The 25,391-nt window shown below is 46.6% G+C and overlaps 1 protein-coding gene across 1 annotated transcript in view; it reads right to left on the minus strand.

Annotated features, from left to right (window-relative positions):
- Window positions 1-365: 365 nt before the first annotated feature.
- The window catches only part of TEKT5 (tektin 5), a 56,147-nt gene continuing 31,121 nt past the window's right edge, over window positions 366-25,391 (minus strand). Inside the window, exons 6-7 of the mRNA XM_049905025.1 lie at window positions 1,422-1,576; window positions 366-636 (exon numbers count right to left, since the gene is read on the minus strand). Of these exons, the coding sequence (XP_049760982.1) occupies window positions 366-636; window positions 1,422-1,576 (426 nt within the window). The remainder of the gene's footprint in view (window positions 637-1,421; window positions 1,577-25,391) is intronic.

Genomic DNA, 25,391 nt, shown 5'->3' on the forward strand with positions numbered 1-25,391 from the left:
TGACACCATTTCATAGATGAGGGCACTCAGGTGAGGCGATCTGTTACAGCTGTAAGTGGCACAGCTGGGTTCTGGACTCTGGGTCTGGGTGTCCAGTCTTTGGACACCGGTTTTCACTGTGCTCCTAAATGGACAAGCGGGTGAAAAAACGAGTCCCCCTTCCATTCCCAGGGGCGCTCACACCTTGTAAAGCTGTGTCTCCGCCCAGGGCCGGCCAGGAAGCCTCTTCCGCAGCAAGGAATGACCCCCTGGACCTTTGGTTTTGCCACATTTTATTTTGACTTTTAATATATATTTTTTTCATGATAGGAGGAAAGGGAGAAAATGACACTTTCTTTTATTTTGTGTCTGTGACTTTTCCAACTTTACGTCACGCAGTGAGCTGGCACCGGGCAGGGCGTGAAGGGCCGGGCGGCTGCACAGGTGTAGCCGACGAGGCGCGGGGTGCTGGGGAAGGTCTTCCGCATGCCCATGCACTTCTCCTTGTCGATGCAGAGCGTGTTGGCCTTGATGGCCAGCTCGTGCTCCAGCCGGGACTTGGTCATTACCAGCAGCTGCAGCGTGTCCTGCGTCTCCCGCAGCCTCAGTTTGAGGGTCTGCAGGGTGTCGTCGATAGTGAACACCTCATTCACAAGCCTGGGTGAGAGCAGAGGACAAGGCACAGCTCATTCGGCCCTTCAGCACAGATGTACTATGTGCGGAAGCCTGGGCCAGGCGCCAGGAGACAGCGGTAAACAAGACAGCCCACCCAGTGAGCAAACGCTTAGGCTGTTCCAAGGGCTCCCCAGAGTCCCTGAGTGGTGCAAATGGTTAAAACACTCAACTGCTAAATGAAAGGCGGACGTTCGAGTCCACCCAGAGGTGTCTCAGAAGAAAGGCTTGGCAATCTACTTCCAAAAAATCAGCCACTGAAAACTCTACGGAGCACAGTTCTACTCTGACACGCATGAGGTCACCATGAGTTGGAGTTGACTTGATGGCAACTGGTGTCTGAGGGCTCACCAGGGGGATCACTACAGAGAGGGAGATGGGAGAATGAGGGAGGTGTGTGCTGGGTGCCTCTTTCACGGAGCCTAGAAGGAGGGCGAAGCTATCAGAGGCAAAGGCCATGTCTCCAGCCTCAGAGACTCCCTCTGACGGGAAACCCATAGGGCTTCCAGAGCACAGAGGTGCTACGAAACCACCCCTCATGTAGACAGCTGCAAAGACTGCAAGGCAGAGAGGAGCGAGACTTCCCCATGATGGAAAGCCGTCCAGCGGGACGGTGGGCTGGGTGCTCTAGACCCCCACCCAGGGCTCAACAGTTGTAGGATTAGAAGTCCTGAGTGGTGGGATTTTCAGACCCAGGCTTCCTGGGAGCTCCTGAGACTCACCACTCCCCTCTCAGGACCCCTGGGGACCACAAGGCCTCCAGCACTCACTTGAACTGCGGGATGTCCCTGCACAGCTCCACGTTGGGGCGCCGGGTTCGGCACTCCAGCCTCGTCTGTGCCACCTTGAGTGGGCACTCCTTGGCCACAATGGACCTTTCCAGAAGCATGATAGTGTTCTCCGCCTGGAAGATCTCCTGCAGCGTCTGCGGAAACATGGGGTGTCACCACCTTCCAGGCCCCTCTGGCCTCACTCCCACAAACACGAGGTCAACTAGTTCAGCCTCCAATCAGGTCCTTAAATTACATAGGCCTCAACATTGAAAACCTCTGGGGCCAGGCAATTCACTCTTCCTAGGAAGCCGCTTCAGTCATTTCTCGTCACCCATGAGACTGAACACTGGGGAGGGGCAAGCTCCAAGCTTGGTTTTGTTTGTTTGTTTGTTTCTCCAGTATCCACTGTAGGGATCAGCCTGACCAGCAGTTAGCCAAAGAGTGTTCAATGAGAGGAAGGCGGAGGCAGACAGGCAGGAAGGAAGGCAGGTAGGCAAGAAGGAAGGTTTTTAAAATTAACACAAATAATCCAAAACAATGGTTAATCTCTGATTCCAAATTAATCTCTTTATAACCCAGAGTTTACTTTCCTAATTAGACCAGTAACTAGGTCAGTAAATAAGCTTGGAAGGAAGGAAAGGAGGCAAGGAGGGGCAAGGGAGGAAGAAAGGAAGTAAAGAAGTAAAACTTTTCTATTTATCTGTAGAAATATTTTTCCCAATATAATGCCACCATGTGCCCTGCAGGAATCCTTGAGTGGCACAAAGGGTTAACACATTCAACTGCTAACCAGAAAGTTGGAGGCTCCAGTCCACCCAGAGGTGCCTTGGAAGAAAGGCCTGCTGATCTTCAACCATTGGAAACCCTATGGTTTTTCAATCTACTTCAGCCGTTGAAAACCCTCTGACACACATGGGGTCGCCATGAGTCGGAGTTGACTGGACAGCAACTGTTTTTGTTTTTTTCCATTGTGTCTGCAGTTTATGAAAGTGCAGACCCCAGGAAGGGACATAAGGGAGTGTGCTGGGGACTGGGAATGCTGTCTATCTTGATTTGGATGGCAGTTTCATAAGTGTATACAAAGGCAAAAATCCATCAACCTGTGTACTGTAAGGCTGTTATACCTTAATAGATCATAAAATGAAAATCAGAAAAAATGTCAATCACAAGAAAAGATGAGCAAAATGTTGATCTTTGTGTTGGGTGCACGGGGCGGTGTCTTTTATATGATTCTTCTCCATTGTCATGGACTGAATTGTGTCCCCCAAAAATATCTGTCAACTTGGCTAGGTTGTGATTTCCAGTATTGTATGACTGTCTACCATTTTGTCATCTGATGTGATTTCCCTATGTGTTATAAATCCTATCACTATGATGTAATAAGATAGATTAGTGGCAGTTATATTGATAAGATTTACAAGATTAGATAGTATCTTAAGCCAATCTCTTTTGAGATATAAAAGAGAGAAGCAAGCAGAGAGACACGGGGACTTCATACCACCAAGAAAGCAGTGCTGGAAGTAGAACACGTCCTTAGGACCTGAGGTTCCTGCACTGAAGAAGCTCCCAGACCAAGGGAAGACTGATGACAAGGACCTTCCTCCAGAGCTGACAAAGAGAGAAAGCCTTCCCCTGCAGCTGGCACCCTGAATTCTGACTTCTAGCATACTAGACTGCGAGAGAATAAATTTCTTTTTATTAAAGCCATCCGCTTGTGGTATTTCTGTTATAGCAGCACTAGGTAACTAAGACATCCATGTTAGAAATTTTCCATAATACAAAATAAAAGAACAAATGAAGAACGAATAAAGAACAAGAACACCAGCAAAGTCTGTTGCCAGAAAGAACCTGATCTTGCATTTTGTCAACCATAAACACACCAAGAAGTGAGAGGTTGGTACAAAACCTTTCAGAACCTACGGATTTCACCTCACTGTGGCTAAAACATCCATTCTCCACCCTTACAGATGCCCAACCCTAGATCCGTGAGCAGATCTGTTTTTCATGGTGCTCGTCTCCTACAAGACGGTTATTTGGAGATGGACTGTGCTGACATCCCCTCCCAGACTTGGTAGGGCCCAATGACAACATTACCTGTGCCCTACTCCTGACCAGCCCCTAGCAGGATACCCTGTCACGATGCCGCCAATATACAGAGGGGTGTGCCAGCATTGCCCATGACCAGAAAGAACTTGATTTCATTTGCCCAGGGGTTCAATACCATTTAGAGAGCCTACTCACTAGCTCCACCAATAACTTTCAACAGAATCACTGCTTGAGATCAACCTACTCTCCTCTTCAAGGGCATTGGCTTTGTAAGTGCACCCACCATCTTGAAACAAGATGACAACTAATAAACATCTTTTATCATTTCTACCCTATCAGTATACTGAGGGCAGTGGCAGTTCAGAGGTAGAATTCTTGCCTTCCATGTGGCACAACAGAACGAAATGCTACCCAGTCCTGTACTATCCCCAAGATTGGGTGCGGATTGAACCGTTGTGATCCAGGGGTTTTCAATGGTTGGTTATTGAAAGCAGATCACCAGGCCTTTCTTCCTAGCCTGTCTTAGCCTGGAAGCTCCACTGAAATCTGTTCACCATCTTAGCAACACGCAAGCTTCCACTGACAGATGGGTAGTGGCTGCACATGAGGTACATTTGCAGGGACACCTTTAAAGTGTTGAAAAGCAAGGATGTCACTTTGAGGACTAAGGTGTGCCCGACCCGAGCCATGGTGTTTCCAGTTACCTCATATGCATGTGAAAGCTAGACAATAAATAAGGAAGACCCAAGAAGAATCGATGCCTTTGAATTATGGTTTTGGAGAAGAATATTGAATACACCATGGACTGCCAAAAGGACGAACAAATCTGTCTTGGACGAAGTACAGCCAGAATGCTCCTTAGAAGCAAGGATGGTGTAACTGTGTCTCACACACTTTGGACATGTTATCAGGAGGAACCAGTCCCTGGAGAAGAACATCATGCTTGGAAAAGTGGAGGGTCAACAAAAAGAGGAAGACCCTCAACAAAAGGGATTGACATGGTGGCTGCAACAATGGACTCAAGCATAACAATGATTGTGAGGGTGGCGCAGGACCTGGCAATGTTAAGTTCTGTTGTGCATGGGGTTGCTATGAGTCGGAACCCACACAACAGCACCTAATAACAACAAGTTCAAATACTATGGTTTCCAAGAAGCCTCACCACCCAATCCTCCTCACTGAAGTCAGTCACGTCTCTGAGGAGAGCTATGGTTTGTGTCTCCGTTAGTGGACCTCCCACAAGCCTGTTTACAGCAGGGTAGGTTGTATCACCCACCCAGAGCGTGAGCTGCTCCTGGGGAGGGTGCAGGGCCCACTCTGCTTTCATCTATGTCCCCTCCTCACCCCCCAGCTGCCCCCACCTCCCTGCTCTGGGATTGGTGCCCAGTGCTGCCTCACAGCCTGACCCCGACCAGCCCCTTGTGCTCATGCCCTTTGCATGTGACTTTTTAAAAGTGGCTTTTTCATTTTTATAGCTCTCCTTTAGGCATAATTGAGAGGCAGTAGGGTTGCTATGAATCGGAACAGACTCGACGGCACCTAACAACAACAAAACTGCACGTAGTTGAAGTGTACAATTTGTTGAGTTTTGACATATGCATATACCCTCGAAGCCATGGCCATAATCAAGATAGTGAGGGTATCCATCACTGCCAAAGTCCCCCTCATAATCCCTCCCTCCAGCCCCTGCCCTGCCCACAGGCACCCAGTGATCTGCTTTCTCTCAGTGTATATCTGTTTGCATTTCTGGAATTGGGATCATACAGTATGGTCGGCGTGGAGGGTCTGGATTCTTTCACTTGGCATAATTATTTTGAGAATCATCCAGGTTGTGTGTGTATCAGTGGTTTGGTTCTTTTTCTTGGTCAGGACTATTCCACTGTATAGGGGGAAAACAAACCAAACCCAGTACAGTGGAGTTGATTCTGACTCATGGCGACCCCATGTGTGACAGAGCAGAACTGTTCCATCAGGTTTTCTTGGATGTAATCTTTTCAGAAGCAGGTTTCCAGGCATTTCTTCCATGGTGCCACTAGGTGGGATTAGGTTAGTGTGTGCCACCCAGGGCCCTAGTGTACGGATATACCATAATTTCTATCCAGTAGCCTGACGGTGGCCATTTGGTGTGTTACACCTTGGGGGCTATTACAAATAGCACTGCTAAGAACATTTTTATATACAACATTTCTTTTGGATAAACACCTAGAAGTAGAATAGCTGGATCATAGGCTAGGTATGTGTTTAACTTCTTAGGAAACTGCCAAACTGCTTTCCAAAGTGACTGTACCGGTTTACATCCCTACCAGCAGTGTTCCAGAGTGCCAGCTGCCCCACTTCCTTATAACACTTAGTATGCTCAGGATTTTTAACTTTAGCCATTCTAGTGGGTATTGTTCAAACAGGACAAGGAGATACTGTATGGCTTAAAGTCAGGAAATGTGTGCATCAGGGTGGCATCCTTTCACCATACTTATTCAATCCGTATGCTGAGCAAATAATTCAAGAAGCTGGGCTATATGAAGAAGAACGGGGCATCAGGATTGGAGGAAAGCTCATTAATAATCTGCAATATGCAGATGACACAACCTTGCTTGCTGAAAGTGTACTCAAAGCACCTGCTGATGAACATCAAAGACTAGAGCTTTCAGTAGGGATTGTACCTTAACATAAAGAAAACAAAAATCCTCACAACTGGACTGATAAGTAACATTAAGATAAAACCAAAAAACCAAACCCGTTGCCAGTAAGTCGGTTCCAACTCATAGAGACCCTGCAGAACAGAGTAAAAGTGCCCCATAGGGTTTCCAAGGAGTGGCTGGTAGATTCGAACTGCCAGCCTTTTGATTAGCAGTCAAGCTCTTAACCACTGTGCGATCAGAGCTCCAATATCATAAATGGAGAAAAGATTGAAGTTGTCAAGGATTTCATTTTACTTGGATCTACCATCAATGCCCAGGGAAGCTGCAGTCAAGAAATCAAATGACATATTGCACTGGGCAAATCTGTTGCAAACGAACTCTTTTAAAGTGTTAAAAAGCAAAAATGTCACTTTGAGGACTAAGGTGCTTCTGACTCAAGCCATAGTTTTTTCAGTTGTCTCATACGTATAAGAGAGCTGGACAGTGAATAAGGCAGACCAAAGAAGAATTGATGCCCTTGAATTATGGTGTTGGTGAAGTATGTTGAATATACCATGGACTGCCAGAAAGAAGAATGAACAAATTTGTCTTGGAAGAAGTACAGGCAGAATGCTCCAAGGATGGTCAGACTTCACCTCACGTACTTTGTACATGTTACCAGGATGGACCAGTCCCTGGAGAAGGACATCATGTTTTGTAAAATAGAGGGTCAGCAAAAAAGAGGAAGACCCTCAACAAGATGAATTGGCACAGTGGCTACAATAATGGGCTCAAACATGGCAACAATTGTGAGGATGGCGAAGAACCAGGTAGTGTTTCTTTCTGTTGTACATAGGGTTGCTATGAGTCGCAACTGACTCGGCAGTACCTGACAAAAACAACAGTGGGTGTACAGTGGTATCGCATTGTGGTTTCAATTTGTATGAGGTACATTCCTTTGAGGAGTCCCTGGGTGGTATAAATGGCTAACATGCTTAGCTGCTAACCAACTAAGTCCACCCAGAGGTGCCTTGGAAGAAAGGCCTGATGATCTGCTTCTGAGAGATCATCCATAAAAACCGTATGGAGCACAGTTCTAGCCTGACACACATGTGGTTGCCACCAGCCGGGATTGACTTGACAGCAACAGGTTGGTTGGTTGGCTGTTCCTTTGAAGAGCAGGTTTCCAGAAAAGGATGTGGACTGCCCCAGGTGGTGTAGGTTGGCAGCTAGGGTTGGGATATGGGGGTAGACATCCAAGGTGACATTAGTCAGAGGAGGCTCCTACCCCCACACCCTACTGAGGGTAGTGGCCCCCTCCCAGGGCCCACGAGATCCAGCCACTGAGACATTCTGGCCGGGAGGGGCCCCAGCAATTCCAAGCGAAAGAAAATCACCACTGACCACCTCCAATACACCTCGGTGATCATTAGCAGGTGTTGTTTACTCATCTGTCTCACTCACTAGGACGTCAGCTCCAAGGAGTCAGGGGCTTGCTTTGGTCGGTTCTGTATCTCTATTGCCCAGAACAGTGCTTGGGACAGTTAGGGTTGCCGGATAACCTGCAAGATGCTCAGTTAAATTGGAATTTCAGATAAAAGATGAACTTTTTTTTAGCATAAGTATATCTCATAGAATAGTTGGAGCATACTTACACTAAAAAGTGATTCATTGTTGATCTGAAATTCAAGTTTAACTGGGCATCCTCTATTTTATTTGCTAAATCTGGCAATCCTACTCATAAAAAAATAGTACCCAGAAAAACCCAGTGCCGTGTAGAAGTTCAATAAACATGCTTTGAATGGAAGGAAGGGAGAGAGGGACGGTGGGAGGAAGGAAGGGTGAAGGAATCAGACTAGGATCTCGAAGTTTAGATCTTTTAACTGGCTCCCCAGTGATTCTCATGGACACTAAACTTTGGGAACACTCTGCCCTCAAAATTATATGGTCCTTGGAAAAATGTGGTAATGGATAGTGGTAATGGTTGTACAACATGATGAACTTAATGCCACTGAATTGTACATGTGAAAATGGTCGAAATAGCGAATGTTTTGTTACACTGCATATAGTTTACCACAATAAAAAATTATATGGTCCTGTCCATCTTTGATTTCTAGATAGGGGAAAACTGATAACAAATTAATATGTCGGTGCTCCTGGGGAGATATGGGGCCCCCTACCTTCCAGGGTTTTATGATCTTTTTTTACCTTTTTCATGAACTATAAAATATTCACAAATCAGCAGACTTAGTTGGGTTGGGCCCATGTCCTATGGGCACCAAGAAATTGCTTAAAGGACAATGTTTCCAAAGAATTAAAGTCTTGGTTTCCCTATTTACCAGTCCCAGTTGCTGCTGAGTTGAAACCAGCTCACGGCGACCCCGTGTGTGTCAGAGTAGAGCTGTGCCCTACAGAGTTTTCAATGACTGATTTTTCAGAAGTAGACCACCAGCCCTTTCTTCTGAGGTGCCTGTAACATTTTGGTTAGCAGCCAAGTGCAGTTAATTCTTTTTATCACCCAGGTACTCACTATCAGCTTGAGAAAAATCCTGGAAAGACAGCATTTCTTGACTTCATAAAGACAAGAGGACGCTCTTTCCTGGCTGGGTGGCAGGGAGACCTCCCAGCTACCTTCAAAGCCCTCACCTGGCCCTCAGCAAGGCACCCACAACCTGAGAGACTCCGACCACACACTGGTTAAACATTTATTCCATAAGAATGATCTGAGCCCAGAAGGCACGTGAGCTGGCTGGCATCTAAACACTCAAGTGGGGGAACACCTCTCTCAGAAGCCCTGGGGTTTTTCCTCAGAAACCTGCCCTGATGTGGAGAAGAGGCAGCAGGTATACAAAGCTTAGAAAGCCCCACCCCAGCCTAATAGAGATGAAAATAAAGTCTTATCTAGATGAAGAATTCTTCTGGGCGCCACATTGCCCGGTGTTTGCCCTGTCCATTGAAAACAGCTCTTCGCCCTGCCACCTGCACGTCCCTACTTGGGAGGCCTACTTCTGGGGTGGGGCGGGCGGCATCACTGAGGGTTTGGCTGGTGATAAGGGGCAGAAGTGCCCACCAGCCCAGCCCAACTTCTTTCCAGGCAGCCCTCTAGTCCATCAGCAAGGGCTGTTGCTAGGTGGGGTGACTATAGTTGTTGGGTGCTGTTAGGTCGTTTTGACTCATTGCAACTCCATGTGACACAATAGAACTACCCCATAGGGTTTCCTAGGCTGTCATCTTTATGAGAGCAATGGCCAGGTCTTTCTCCTGTGATGCCACTGGCTGGGTTCAAATTGCCAATCTTTCGGTTAGCAGCCGAGAGCCTAACTGGGGCTGTGCTTACCCCTGCTTTCTTTGTTCTCCTTTCTTTACCCCTTGGCCCTGTGCTCAGGCCTTGGGCAGTCTCACTGGGGGCCTGAAATTTTATAAAAGGCCTGCTTCCTGGGTCTAGGAAAGACTGCTGCTCATTCATTCATGTACTCAATCATTTCTTTGCCATTTGTTCACTCATGAATTTACAGATCCGTTGACTGACTCACTTTAACAAATGGCACCAAATGAGTGCCAGGCACTCTGCTAGGCAGAGGACAGACAGCAGTGCACAGAACACTCCCAAAACCTCACCCTGTGGTGTTTACATCCCAGTGGACTGGTCTCTCCTTCTTTAACTCACTGACTGAGCACCTCCTGTGTGCCAGGCTCTGGGACAAGGGCTTTCCTTCGGCCTCACAGAAGCTAAAGTTCCTTCAAGCCCCTCTCTTTTACAAACATACATTTATTAGATGCCTTTGGTGTGCATGCCATTGGTGGTAGCCAGGGCCACAAAAGAGGCCCCTTTGCGGTTCCTCAGGAAGTCTGTGAGAGTACAGCAGAGGGACAGGTACACAGTGACACACAGGCCGTTTATCTGGTGTCTCTCCCCACCAGGCAGGGCCCTGAGATTCTCACGTGAGCCATTTCATTACAGGATCAAAGCAGTCCTGTGGGGAAAGTGCTAGTAATATGCTCTCATCTTTAGATGGGGAAAATGAAACCATTAGCCTCTTGTCAATTCTTTCTTAAATCTGCTACCACTCCAAGGAGAGTGGGGCTACTCTGTCTCCATTGTTCCCTGTCTACCATACGCTAAAAAAAAAAACTAAGCCTGTTGCCATCAAGTCGATTCTGACTCATAGCAACCCTATAGGACACAGTAGAACCGCACCATAGGGTTTCCAAGGCTGTAATCTTTACGGAAGCAGATTGCCACATCTTTCTCCCATAGAGCAGCTGGTGGGTTCAAACCATCAACCTTTCGGTTAGCAGCCAAGCACTTAACCACTGAATCTCCCTTTATTAGCAAAGAGACAGCAGCTACAGACTTCAGAGGCTTCTGCTGGCAACAGCCTCAGGCTGTATTTTAAGAAGTTTACTTGGTTTTCATTATATTTATCTTTCTAGCTCCCCACTACTTACAGCAAGTGCTGTTTGTTTTCCATTTACAGAAGCGATTGATATAAAGTTAACCAGAATGTTTCCTAGAGGCAAGGATGGCAAGACTTCGACTCAACTTACCTTGATACATCATCAGGTAGGATAAATCACTAGAAAAGGGCATCATATTTGGTGAAATGGAGGGTCAACAAAAATGAGGGAAGCCCTCCACAAGATGAATTGACACAATAGCCGCAACAATGGACTCAGATACACCAACAATCGGGGAGCTGGTGCAGGACCGGCCAGCGTTTCATTCTGCTGTGCACAAAGGTGCGAGGAGTCGGAGCTGCCTGAGTGGCAACTAACAACATTTTTTTAAAAAAATTTAAGTGATTCTGTTTAAACAGAAATATGAAGTACTTAATAGCCCAGGTGGCATATAAAAATATGGATATGGAAAAATAGGGAAGGTGGCCCAGGAGTGACTGAGTACGGAAAACCCCTCATCAGGCTATGAGTCTTCCAGGTATACAAATAATGCAGAGGAGGGAATCGAGGCAGAGCTGGGTGCTAGGCACTGGAACGCGGATGCTAGGGAGCAGGGGCTGCCGTGGAGCACACTGACTCCCCCATCTCCTTCTCCTCGGGCTCGCACCTGCTGGGCATGGGATAGGCGAGGCTGGGAATCAACTGTTGCTTGGCTTCGCCACGTTCCCGCTGGCATTTCTCGAGCAGGCCTGTCTGTGGGCTTTCCAGAGCAGCAGGGGTTTTCCAGAATTTGCAGCTCTAGGACCAGGCTTGGCCACTTGGTGACTCACACCCAATGCATATCAGCCCAGGAGGGCGTGCAACCTACCGAGAAATGCTCCCTGAAACCTTTCATCTGACCTGTCACTCACACCGAGGCCCATCTTCATTAGAAGGCAGAACAAAGGTGGGACAATTTCTCCCCAGGGTGAGCAGGTTGGAGAAGTGACTCAGGGCTGCCCAACGCAGGCATTCAGGCACAACTCTAGGGGCTGCCATTCTCATAGCTACAATTGGAATGGTGCCCCTGGAGCCATGCAGAGCCCAACCTAACCTGGTGGCTTCAGTGCCCCCGGCAGGCAAAGCCCTGCTCTGTCTGCTCCCCACAGGGAGAAGAAAGGGGGCAGCTGAGAGATTGGTGCCTGGATGCAAGGATGGATCTGGCTTGTTCTGATTTCAGAGCTGGGTGAAAACTTGAAGGGATATATATATATATATATATTTTTTTTAATCAGACAATCATATGCTTTACTATGCCAGGAATGACAAATTGAAGAGGAATAGTGTCGTGTTCATCATCAAAAAGAACACTTCAAGATCTATCCTGAAACATAACGCTATCAGTGACAGGATAATATCCATATGCCTACAAGGAAGACCAGTTGATATGACTATTATTCAAATTTATGCACGCAACCACTAAGGCCAAAGATGAAGAAATTGAAGATTTTTACCAACTTCTGCAGTCTGAAATTGATCAAACAAATAATCAAGATGCATTGATAATTACTAGTGATTGGAATGCAAAAGTTGGAAACAAAGGAGGATTGGTAGTTGGAAAATATGGCCTTGGTAATAGAAACGATGCAGAGATCACATGATAGAATTTTGCAAGAGCAACAACTTATGCATTGCAAACACCTTTTTTCAACAATGTAAATGGTGACTATAGATGTGGACCTCTCCAGATGGAATACACAGGAATCAAATTGATTACATCTGTGGAAAGAGACAGTGGAAAAGCTCAATATCATCAGTACAAGGCCAGGGGCTGACTATGGAACAGATTATCAATTACTGATATGCAAGTTGAAGCTGAAAAAAATTTGAACAAGTCCATGAGAGCCAAAGTATGACCTTGAGTATATCCCACCTGAATTTAGAGACCATCTCAAGAATAGATTCGACACTTTGAACACCAACGACCAAAGACCAGATGAGTTGTGGAATGACATCAAGGACACTGTGATGGTTACTATTGTGTGCCAGCTTGGTTGGGCCATGATTCTCAGTGTTTATATGTGATCACTCCTATGATGGGATCTGCTGTAGCCAATCAGTTGAAAGGGAGTTTCCTTGGGGGTATGGCCTGCATCTGAATATATGCAGACATTCTGGCTTTTTGCTTGCTATGTTGTCTCCTGTTCATCTGACCTCCAGTTCTTGGGACTTGAGCTATTAGCTTATCTGCTGATCTTGGGATTCCTCAATCTTCACAGCCTGTAAATGGAGTCCTGCTCTCCGACCTGCCAATATTGGGTTTGCCAGCCCCTGCAGCTATGTGAATCAGAAGCCCTGCGGTCTTTCTTGCCAGTCTTGCGATTCGTCAATATTCACAGCCTGTGAGCAAGAGCCCTGCTTCCCAACCTGCTGATCTTGGGTTCGCCAGCCCCGGCAGCTACGTGAATCGGGAGAAGCCTCTATCCTGATCCACAGACTTGGGACGTTCCAGCCTCTACAATTGCATGAGCTATTTCTTTGATATAAATCTCTGTATATATATATTTATATGCTTTACTGGTTTTGCTTCTCTAGAGAACCCAGCCTAAGACAGAGATCATATGTGAAGAAAGCAAGAGGTCATTAAAGAGGCAGGAAAGAAAGAAAAGACCAAAAGGGATGTCAGAAGAGACTCTGAAACTTGCTCTTGAACACAGAGCAGCTAAAGTAAAAGAGCTGAACAGAAGATTTCAACGGGCAGCTAGAGAAGACAAAGTTAAGTATTATAAGGAAATGTACAAAGACCTGGAGAAAGAAAACCAAAAGGAAAGAACATACTCGGCATTTCTCAAGCTGAAAGAGCTGAAAAAAAATCAAGCCTTGAGTTGCAATACTGAAGGATTCTACCTGGAAAATATTAAATGACTCAGGAAGCATCAAAAGAAGATGGAAGAAATACACAGAGTCGCTATACCAAAAAGAATTGGTCAATGTCCAACCAGTTTAGTAGGTTGCATATGATCAAGAACTGATGATACTGAAGGAAGAGGTCCAAGCTGCACTGAAGGCACTGGCGAAAAACAAGGCTTTAGGAATTGATGCGATACCAATCGAGATGTTTCAACAAACGAATGCGGAGCTGGAAGTGCTCACTTGTCTGTGTCAAGAAATTTGGAAGACAGCTACCTGGCCAACTGACTGAAGAGATCCATATTTGTACCCATTCTAAAGAAAGGAGAGCCAACAGAAAGTAGAAATTATTGAACAATGTCATTAATATCACACACAAGTGAAAATTTGCGGAAGATCATTCAAAAGTGGTCACAGCAGTACATCGATAGGGAATTGCCAGAAATTCAAGCCAGATTCAGAAGAGGACTTGGAACCAGGGATATCACTGCTGATGTCAGATGGATCCTGGCCAAAAGCAGAGAATACCAGAAAGATGTTTACCCGTGTTTTACTGACTATGCAAAGGCATTGGACTGTGTAGATCATAAGAAATTATGGATACCGTTGTGAGGAATGGGAATCCCAGAACACTTAATTGTGCTCATGAGAAACCTGCACTTAGACCACAGGCAGTTGTTTGAACAGAACAAGGGGATACTGAGTGGTTTAAAGTCAGAAAAGGTGTGTGTTAGGGTTGTATCTTTTCACCATACTTATTCAATATGTATGCTGAGCACATAATCTGAGAACCTGGACTATATGAAGCAGAATGGCGCATCAGAATTGGAGGAAGGCTCATTAACAATCTGCAATATGCAGATGACACAACCTTGCTTGCTGAAAGTGAAGAGGACTTGAAGCATTTACTGAGGAAGATCAAAGACCACAGCCTTCAGTATGGACTGCACCTCAACATAAAACAAAAATCCTCACAACTAGACCAATAAGCAACATCAGGATAAATGGGGAAAAGATTGAGGCTGTCAAGAATTTCATTTTACTTGGATCCACAATCAACGCCCATGGAAGCAGCAGTCAAGAAATCAAATGGCGCATTGCATTGGGCAACTCTGCTGCAAAAGCGTTAAAGAGCAAAGATATCACTTTAAGGACTAAGGTGCGCCTAACACAAGCCATGGTGTTTTCAATCACTTCATATGCATGTGAAAGCTGGATAATGAATAAGGAAGACCGCAGAAGAATTGATGCTTTTGAATTATGGTGTTGGCGAAGAATGTCTAATAGACTGCCAGAAGAATGAACAAGCCGCTTGTCTTGGGAGAAGTACAACCAGAATGCTCATTAGGTGCAGGGATGGCGAGACTTGATCTCATGTACTTTGGACATGTTATCAGGAGGGACCAATCCCTGGAGAAGGACATCATGCTTGGTAAAATAGAGGGTCAGGGAAAAAGAGGTGGACCCTCAACAAGATGGATTGACGCAGTGGCTGCAACAATGGCCTCAAACACAGCAACTATTGTGAGGATGGCACAGGGCTGGGCAGTGTTTCATTCTGTTGTACACAGGGTCGCTGTGATTCAGAATTGATTTGAGGGCACTTAATAACAATCAATATATATATATGTTAATTGCTGTCATATTGCTTCTGAATCATGGCAATTCCATTTGCTCGAACTATACTCCAAAGGGTTTTCAAGGCTGTGAGAGATATATATATAGTTGTTGTTAAGTGCCATTAAATTGATTCCAACCCATGGTGGCCCCATATGACAGAGTGATTTTCTAGGCTGTAATTGTTACAGAAGCAGACAACCAGACCTTTCTTCTGCAATACCTCTGGGTAGATTCAAACTGCCAACCTCTCAGTTAGCAGCTGAGCGCTTAACCGTTGTGCCACCAGGATATACACCCATTGATTCTGTTTCCCTGGAGACTCCTGGTGACACACTACCCATCCCATTCATAACTGCAATGCCCAACAGCCAGCACGCCCCATCACACACTCCCTGCTTGATTTTCTCTCTTGTCCCACGCCGTCTGACATGCTGTGTGTTTTACTCATTTCTTTGTGTTTCATCTCCTTGTGCCAGAATATAAATTCCATGTAGAGAGAGATTTTTATCTGTTTTGCTCACTGCTGAATCCCCAGTGCCTACCCCAGCCGATGCCTGGCACATCACCATCATCACATCTTTTACTTAAAGTGGTGAGTGCTGTGTGCCAAATACATTGCTGGGGCCTCTCCATAATGACCAGTTAGGAGCTGCTCAATGAACATTCCTTCCATTCCTTCCCCTAGCTGCCTGATATTCACCATGGGATGTCTGATTAAGACAGGAACACAGACTTTGGCACCAGACCACCAGGGTCCAAATCCCAGCTCCAACACATCAAGGCTGGGTGACCTTAGGCAAGTGTCCCTAAGCTCTCTGAGCCTTCCCAGTAAAATGGGGATCAGTCATTTCCACCCCAGGGGGTGGAGGTCAGGCTGAGTGAGAAGGTCCAGCCTCATGATTAGTGCAGAGCCTGGGAGAAGGAGCTCTTGAAAACCTCAGCAGGTGAATCCACCCTTTGCTGCCCCCACATGTGAACCTGAGATACACACACTCCTTTGCAGTCACACTCAGAGCAATGGAGCTTCACCCCGCCCTTCCCAAAGTGTGTGCGTGCTCGTTCATGCATTTGCATTTCTCCCATAAACACACCCTGGAGAAAGCCAGAGTAATTCCCCCAGGTAGAGTGCATCTCTCATATACAGGCTCACACGCACTCACAGAACCAGCATCTCCTGGCCCGGTCCCCAGCTCTGAGGGGCTGCCCTGGGGACCTCCCTCTGACCCCCTCCCAAGGAATGTTAACCTTTCTGCTCCCACAAAGCCAAAGAACTAGGGGGAGAGAGGCTCCTCCAGGCGCAGCTTGGTTTATCCTGGCAGTTGGGAGGGGCCGCTCTGGATTGGCCCATGGGGTCACCCCATGGGAGGAGTCTCGGGCACCCTGGGCCTGGCAGCCTGCCCTGCCCACCCCGCCCAGCCCAGGACCAGAGCTGGAACTCCATTGGGAAGGGAAGGGGTTGGCAGGAGGCCTGTTCACCCCCTAACCCAGCCCCCAGGTCTGTGCTCAGCGTGCTGAGGGTTGCCTCCCATCAACGTTGCCAGGCTGGTATAGGCAGGTGAGTCTCAACCCTCCCAACGTGCTATGCAGCCGGGACAGGTCACTTCATCTCACTGAGCCTCTCTGGAATCACACAATCAAACCCAAACCCGTTGCCGTCAAGTCGATTCCGACTTATAGCGACCCTATAGGACAGAGTAGAACTGCTCCGTAGGGTTTCCAAGGAGCAGCTGGTGGATTTGAACTGCCAACCTTTTGGTTAGCAGCCGAGCTCTTAACTACTGCAGGAGTCACACAGATCTAGGTTCAAATCTCACCTCCTCCTCCTACCCACTGTGTGACTTTGAACTAGTCACTTAACCTCTCTGTGCCTCATGTACTCATGTACTCAACATCTATTAAACCCCTTCTAGCTGCCAGACCCTGGGGAGGGCACTTGTTCTCTTGTCTGAAAAATGGAAGTAATAATAATAACTTACCCACGGGGTTGTTTTGAATATTAAATGAGATAATCTGTAAATTGCTTAGCACAGTGCCTGACATCATGCCATTAGACTGTCTTGACTCCCTCCTTCTCCCTGGCAATGTTCAGTCTGAGATTTTTCCTTAGGAATCATTAGTCTTGTGTTTTTGTTTTGTTTTTTACATAAGTCAGTGGGAAACTCAGACTCATTGACAGAATCTGTCTTTGCAGGCAACTTGAATTCCATAAAGTGGGAAAGCAGGGACATTTCTGAGAGATAACTGTCTTTCCTAACTTAGGACTAAGTCCACTTTTGAGAGCTGAACACACACACACACACAACCTGACAGGTAACTCAAGAGTCAGTTACATAAAGAATGTTGTCTTTTACAAAGTCTTCCACCACATTTAAATGTTTGTAGAAATCCCAGTCTCAATGGAGGCAGTGTGGTCATTAGGAAAAGTAGTGATTCAGGACCAAGCAGACCTTGTGGTGCACATGCCCACCCAAAGACTTGTACAAGAAGAGTCAAGAACGTTTGTAACGACCCAAAGGTCCATCAAGAGGACAATGGATAAACTGTGGACTAGTCATACAATAGAACGCTACTCACCGATCAAAGAGAACAAACTTACTATAGACACAGCAACTTGGATGAATCTCACAGACATTATACTGAGTGAAAGAAGCTAGGCACAAAAAAGAAAAAAAAAAAAAAAGAACATGATTTGAATTTCAAGAACAGGCTAATCTAACAACAGTGATGGACGTCAGAATGATGGCTGCTTTTGAGGAGCAGGTGTTGAGGAGGGTTTCTGGAGCTGGAAGGGTCCTATACCTTAATCTAGGGCAGGGGTTTTCAACCTCCTCACTATGCACATTTGGGACCAGATAACTCTGCATGGTGGTGGTGGGGGCTGTCCTGTGCACTGTAAGATGTTTAGCAGCATCCCCAACCACCACCTACTAGATGCCAGTAGCAGACCCCCTCCCAGACATGACAACCACATTGCCAAATGTCCCCTGAGAGAAAAATCAATGCCTAATTGAGAACCACGTAACTAGGTAGTGGTTACAACGTGTACACATATGTAAAAATTTTAAATTCTTCAAGTTGCGCACTTAAGATTAATGCAGTCCTTTGTGTTATAACTCAATTTTAAAGATCTGTTAGAAAAGAAACTATGAAGAAAACAAATTTATGTATTTAGTTTCAAAATAAGAAAACTATTAAATTCTGGTTATAGGTGTTACTGTACCATAAAGTGAAAGATAAATGAGTGAAGTTTGGGGAACATGGGCTTGAATGGGTACAAACTTCCCTTCTGGGCAATGAAAACGTTTTGGAACTAGATAGAGGTGCTGGCTGCACAATGCTGTGAATGTACCAAACCCATAGAACTGTTCTCTTTTAAATGGTTGATTCTGTTATGTAAATTGCACCTCTGTTTACAAAAAGAAAACAAAACTGACTCTTACTTCCACCTCAACATCCATCACTATCTTTTTGAAATCCAAAAGGATCTATCTTCAAAATTATTTAATTCAGTTCTCTGGATATTGCAGGTAACATCAAGGAACACGATGTCTCCCACAGCTGGAAGGAGGCAGACCCTCAGACCCCCGGTAGAGGGCTTTGGCTCCATGGCCTCCACCAGCCCACTTATTCCAACATAAGGAACTGAGGCAGGGGTGCCTGTGTGATGGAGGGGCCTGAGCCTCTGGATTCTGCTTGGAGAGGCAGCCAACCCTCACAGACAGCAAGCATCTCCTCTGGCCACAACCCCAAGTGCAGAGCAGAGCCAGAGTTCCTTTTGTTAACAATCCACCTCCAGACAGAATTTCCATCTTCCATGTACGGTGTCCTGGAGGTGGGGGCCCTGGGCAGGAAATCAGGAGACCCAGGATCTCATCCAAACCCTAACACAAACCAACTGTGAGACCCATGCCCCTACTCAGAGCCCCTACTGCTTGGGGCCTTGGGTTCCTTATCCAGTAAATGGGGGCCTGAAGCCTGCCTTTCCTCCCTGGTGCAACAAGTGCTCCTGGACCAGGTAACCGTGTCCTATAACGCATGTCTCCATCATCAGTCTCCCACGTGTGCCCAGAGCCACATCCTCCGAGATCCAGCCTGAGACCTCTTAGCAGCAGGTATGAATGGCTTTGTGTACGTGCCTGTGTTTGATTTTGTTTTTAAGTCTTCAAGTCAACTCCCTTCAGATTGCTGGGAGTCTAATACACAGCTATCAGGAGCATCTCAAAGATGCTCTGGACCAGGCATCAGCCAACTGTTTCTGTACAGGGCCAGACAGTTAATATTTCAGGGTTTATGGGCCATATGGGTGTCTGTTCAACTACTCAGCTCTGCTGTTGTACAGTGAAAACTGCCATAGACAATACGTAAAGAAATGGGCATAGCAGCAGGAGGAGGGGGAGGAGGGGTGGTGGAGTGGTCCTAGGGCCATAGTTTCCCATCCTTGGTGTAGACCATTGCAAAGGAAGTCAGGATTCCTCTAAGCAGCCCATCTCATACAAACTGGCTGCTCCTCTGGGGTTTCCAGTGTTCAGAGAGATGCAGAAGGAAGAGCAAGTTCACAAGAGTGTCCTAAAGGTAAACTTGGGAGGATTGGATAACTGAGGGAATGTACGGAGTGAGGAGAGGCCAGGATTATTCACAGCCTTCAGCCTGCCCAACCCTCCCCTCGAATCAGGAGGAGCCTCCTAGGAGAGAGACTTGGCCATCAGCCAGCACTGGATGCCTCCGAACTTCTCTGAGCCTCAAGTTTCCCCATCCATGTAATGGAGATAATAGCGGTACCTTCTCAGAGGGTGATTGCCAGGATTAATTTAGATAATCCACGTAGTGCGTCGAGCACTATGGCTGGCGCATAGCAAATACTCCATAGTGTATGGTTTCTCGGCCTCGATACTATCTCCGTCCGTCCGTCCGTCCGTCCGTCCGTCCATCCATCCATCCATCCATCCGTCCAACCATCAACCTACTTACCTATTTTTGTTCCTTTGTTTTTAATCAGATTTGAATCCCAGGAGACTATACAGGCCAGGATTTCTCAACCTCAGCACTATTAGCATTTGGGGCTGGATAATTCCTTGTGGGGCTTGTCCTGTGTGCTATAGGATGTTTAGCAATATTCTCAGCCTCTGCTCACTAGATGCCAGTAGCATATGCCCCCAAACCAAAAATGTCTAGACATTTCCAAATGTCCCCTGTGGTGCAAAATCACCCTGTTTGAGAACCACTGCTCTAGATGTTACCTATTATCACTGTTGTCATTGTTAGGCTGTAGGGAGCAAGGGGTGGAGGAAGTGCCCGTAGTACCCTAATGCACAGTCCTGAATTCAAATCCTGGATCTGAGTTGGGCAGGTGGGGGTGAGGGAAGCTTCAGGCAAATCACTGTCCTCAGTTTCCTCATCTGTGAGATGGGCCCAATAATGCTCCCTTCTCCATAGGGCTGGAGGGAAAGACGAATTCATGCAAATAAAGCACTCAGAACACTGGCTGCACATTGTAAGCTAATTGCTCTTTCATTGTTATGGTTAATTATTTTCTTTTTTCTCCTTCCATTGCAGCAGGATGGCAAACTTGACCATGACCTTCCATCATCACCTCTTGCAGGGACCATCTGAGGGCGGACCGCTATCACTACCACCCCACCCAGTGCCCTGAGTATGGAAAAGGTGAGCTCAGCGCTGGGAATGGTCTCTGGCTGTGGATGGGGTGTGAGAGGAGCTTACCGGGTCTGAAACCAACCTCAGCTCAGTGGAAAAGTGCGCTGATCTTCTGGCTGGAACAGAAGTCCATCCAGAGGCTTTGTGAGGGGGATGTGTGTTTGGCAACATTGTTAGCCATGTAAAACTATCTGCCTGCATGTTGTCTTGTGACAGCGGAGAAAGTTCCCAAGGCCAGGAAATGCTTTTTGATGTGGAGGGGAAAGATGATTTAGCAGTTCCTGCCACCTTTTGGTTTCTGGATACTTTGTGCAACCTTGCAAATTTATTGTTTTCCAAATTGCATGAGGCCAAGGGGTTTCCAAGGAGACGCCTGGCTCAGGGCAGCTCCCCCAGCTCAGGAGGAGGGGTGCTGCTTGGAATCATTGTTCTGGTCAAAAGGTGGGAGACTTCCAGGTGCAGCCAAGCCCAGGAGCAAGGAGAGTGAGGAGAGGGCTGCTGGAGGGACCCCACCAGGAATTCAGGGTGTGAAAGCCCAAGGGCAGGGCTTCTCAACCTCAGCACTGTTGGTACTTGGGATTTGGATAATTCTCTCTTGTGGGGGCTGTCTTGTGCACTGTAGGATGTAAGCCAGCTTCCCTGGCCTCTACCCGCTAGCTTCCAATAGCAACTCTCCCACCCCAGTCAAAAACGTCTAGACACTTCCAAATATCCTCTGGGGAGTCAACTTATCCTTGGTTGAGAACCACTGCTCCAGAAGATGGAGTTGAGCCAACCCCACTCATAGTGGTTTCTGTCCAGAGACGGCCTAGCTGCCTTCAGACAACGCCAGAACGTGTAGTATCAGCTTCTGAGAGGCTGTCTGGAGTCAAGGGTCCTGAAAGTCCTAGAGGGACTTGGAAGGGGGACTCCTTGCTAGACAGGAGGCTTGTATGCCCTTGTGACAATTCATGGCTATCCACTATCTCAGGCCTTCCTATCTATTTTTATTGTTGTTGGTGTTGAGAATAAACGCCACAAAACATACACCAATTCAACAATTTCTACATGTATAAGTTAGTGACACTGATCACATTCTTCAAATTGTGCAATCATTGTCATCCTCCTTTTCCCGAATTGTCCCTCCTTCATTAACATAATCTCACTGCCCCCCTAAGTTTTCTATTGAATCTTTCGAGTTGCTGTTGTCCATTTGATCCTAAAGAGATAGTTCTTCAAAGAGCACAATGCTCAAGGCAGACATTCTTTACTAATTAAGCTATTTGGTTTAAAGAAGATTTCAGGGGTATTTTTGGTATAAGTTTTGAAGATTATCTCAGGGCAATAGTTTTTTGGGGGGTGTTCTTAATACTTATCTCAAATTTTAATTATTTGTGTGTTTACTTTTTTTTTACCTGACCCCATCCCACTAGAACATAAACTCCCTGAAGGCAGGGATCTTGGCTCTCCTGCTCATTGTTATACACCCAGCACTGAGCACACAAGTTGTGCTCAGTAAATACCTGCTGAAGGGAGAGTGGGAAAAGGGAGGGAGGGAGTTAACAAACATTTGTTGCTTGCCTACATATGGGAGCTACACCAGGGGAGCTTGTTAAAATACTGCTGGGTCCTACCCCAAGAGCTTCTGATTCTAAGGGTCTAGGAGGAGGCCCAAGTGTTTGCATTTTTTTGACCAGGAGAAATAGCTTTATTTGGACCGAGAGCTGGAGAATGAGAGTAGGATCTGAGATATCATACTGAGCTAAAGAGTAGAGGTGAGGTTCCAGAATGGCAGTCAGAGCTCACCAACCAAAGGGACCCCACTTCCCAGCATCCCTGCAGTTAGTGCCAACAGTAAAAGCCCTGCTGGGAAATGTACTTCCCACTGAAACACTGAAGTGTGCCACCATTACAAATAGGGGTATAGGGTTTTTCTTTATATAACAAAATTTCCAAGACACCCCCAGCTGCTACTATTACAAAACAAAGTTTTTAAAAAATCACATTTTAATAAGATCTTAAACTTGTCTTCAGCATTTAGTTCAAAGGGCTCACCATCTTCAAAAAACAACTCCCCTGCTGAACTCATTAGCTAAAAATTCTATCCAGGAAGCGAGAAGGCCTTTGCTAGCCCACAGCAATCCCTTTCCCACTTTGCTGGCCAAAGGCTGCATTTTTAACCAGTTCCCAGGTTACGCCGATGCTGCTGGTCCAAGGACTACCCTTGGAGGATCTATGGCCTAAGCTCTAAACCTTTGGTTCTCCACCTTGGCTGCTCACTAGAATCACCTGGGAAGCCTTTTTTGGTTTTGTTTGTTGGTTTTGCATCCAAAAATACCCTCAGCGATTCGTGTTGTTGTTAGTTGCCATGGAGTCAACTCTGAATCATGGCGACCTCCCGGACAACGGAAGGAACCCACTGCCTGATCCTGTGCTGTCCCTGTGAACACTCGGGGACCAGACAGTTGTGACCCATGGGGTTTTCACTGGCTGCTATTTGGACGTGCATCACCAGGCCTTTCTTCCTAGTCTGTCTTAGTCTGGATGGTCCACCGGAACCTGTTCAGCATCATAGCAACACGCAAGCCTCCGCTGAAGATGGGTGGTGGCTGTGCAGGAGGTACATTGGCCAGGGCTTTTTTTTTTAATAAGCTATTTTTTAGAGCAGTTTTTGGTTTACTGACAAATTGTGCAGAAAGTAGAGTTCCCATATACTCCCTCCCGTCGCCTGCTGTTTGTCCTCTTAACATCTTGCGATTCTGCGGTATGTTTGTTACAACTGGTGAACCAGTATTGCTACATTGTAATGAACTAAAGTCCACGGTTGAGATTAGTGTTCACTCTTTGTGTTGTACAGCCCTGTGGGTTTGACAAATGCTTGATGTCAAGTGTTCGCTATTACAGTGTCATACAGGGTGGTTTCACTGCTGGAACGGTGCCCTGTGCTCCACCTATTCATCCTTACCGCCTCCCCCCCTCCCTGGCCCCTGGGGAGCTTTTAAAAGGTCTGATGCCCAAGCTTCACCCCTACCAGCTAAATCAGAATCCTTGGTGTCGGACCCAGGCATCAGGGTGGTTCCAGTGTACAGCCAAGGTTGAGAACTACTCACCTATTCCTCGTTTGATTCTTCAGTAATTCTCATAGACAATAGGGTTATTCCTTTCTCATAGATCAGGGAACAGATTCAGAGGGTTAGTTGCTGTAGTGGACTGAATAGTATCCCGTAAAACTTCACGTCTAGGCAGAACTTCAGAGTGTGACCTTATTTGGAATAAGAGTCTTTGCAAATGTAATCAAAGCAAGGTCCTGTCCAGGATTAAGGAGCCTAGGTGGTGCAATGGTTAAGCACTCTGCTGCTAACCTAAAGGTCGGTGGTTCAAACCCATCAGCCGCTCCACAGGAGAAAAGCCCTGGCGATCTGCTCCCATAAAGATTACAGCCTAGGAAACCCCATGGGGCAGTTCTACTCTGTCCTATAGGGTCACTGTGAGTCCGAATTGACTTGATGCCACCTGTTACGGATTGGATTGTGTCCCCCCAAAATATCTGTCAACTTGGTTAGGTCGTGATTCCCGTGTATGATTGTGTACCATTTTGTCATCTGATGTGATTTCCTAATGTGTTGTAAATCCTATCACTATGATGTAATAAGATGGATTAGTAACAATTATACCGATGAGGTCTAAAAGATTAGATAGTGTCTTAAGCCAATCTCTTTTGAGATATAAAAGAGAGAAGCGAGCAGAGAGATGTGGGGACTTCATACCACCAAGAAAGCAGTGCTGGAAGCACAGTGCGTCCTTTGGACCTGAGGTTCCTGCACTGAGATGCTCCCAGACCAAGGGAAGACTGATGATAAGGACCTTCCTCCAGAGCCAACAGAGAGAGAAAGCCTTCGCCTGGAGCTGACATCATGAATTTGGACTTGTAGCCTACTAGACAGTGAGAGTATAAATTTCTCTTTGTTAAAGCCAACCACTTGCGGTATTTCTGTTACAGCAGCACTAGAGGACTAAGATAGCACCTAACAACAACACAACAACGTAAGGACTGAGGTCATACTAGATATGGGTGGACCCTAAATCCAATGAGTGTGTCCTTGTAAGAGACAGAAGAGAAGATGCACAGACACAGAGGAGAAGGCAGAGGCGGGGACTGGAGCAAAGCGTCTGTAAGCCAAGGAACGCCAAAGGCTGCAGGCAACCATGGGAAGCTAGGAGAAAGGCATGGAATGGATTCTCCGTCAGAACCTGAGAAGCAACCAACCCTGCAGACACCTTGATTTTGAACTCCTAGCCTCCGGAACTGTGAGAAAACAAATTTCTGTTTTTTCGAGCCACGCAGTTTGTGGTCATTTGTTACAGCAGCCCCTGAAAATGAATACAGTGACTGTTCCAAGATCCTTCAGGCATTCCCAAATTCAGCTTTGGTCTTTGGACTCCAGGCATCAGGCTATCAGTCACTTTGCTTAACCACCCCGACTCCAGCGGGTGAGGAATCAGACGATGGCTTTTTATCACACTTAGAGATACCATTCATCAAGCACTTACTACTGGCGCTGTTGCTTTTATTCTCACAACAACAGTTTGCCCCATTTGACAGAGGAGGAAACTGAGGGGCAAAGAGGTGAGGCAACAGGCCCTTTGGTCACGAAGCCAGGAAGTACTGGAGTCAGCACGGAGCCCAGCCATCTGCATGGCACCATGAGGACGGTTTGGGGGGTGCGGAATACCAAGATGGAAGGGGAAGCTGGACCAGGAGGAG

The sequence above is a fragment of the Elephas maximus genome, chromosome 12, assembly GCF_024166365.1.
Source record: "Elephas maximus indicus isolate mEleMax1 chromosome 12, mEleMax1 primary haplotype, whole genome shotgun sequence".
Taxonomy (NCBI): Eukaryota; Metazoa; Chordata; class Mammalia; order Proboscidea; family Elephantidae; genus Elephas; species Elephas maximus.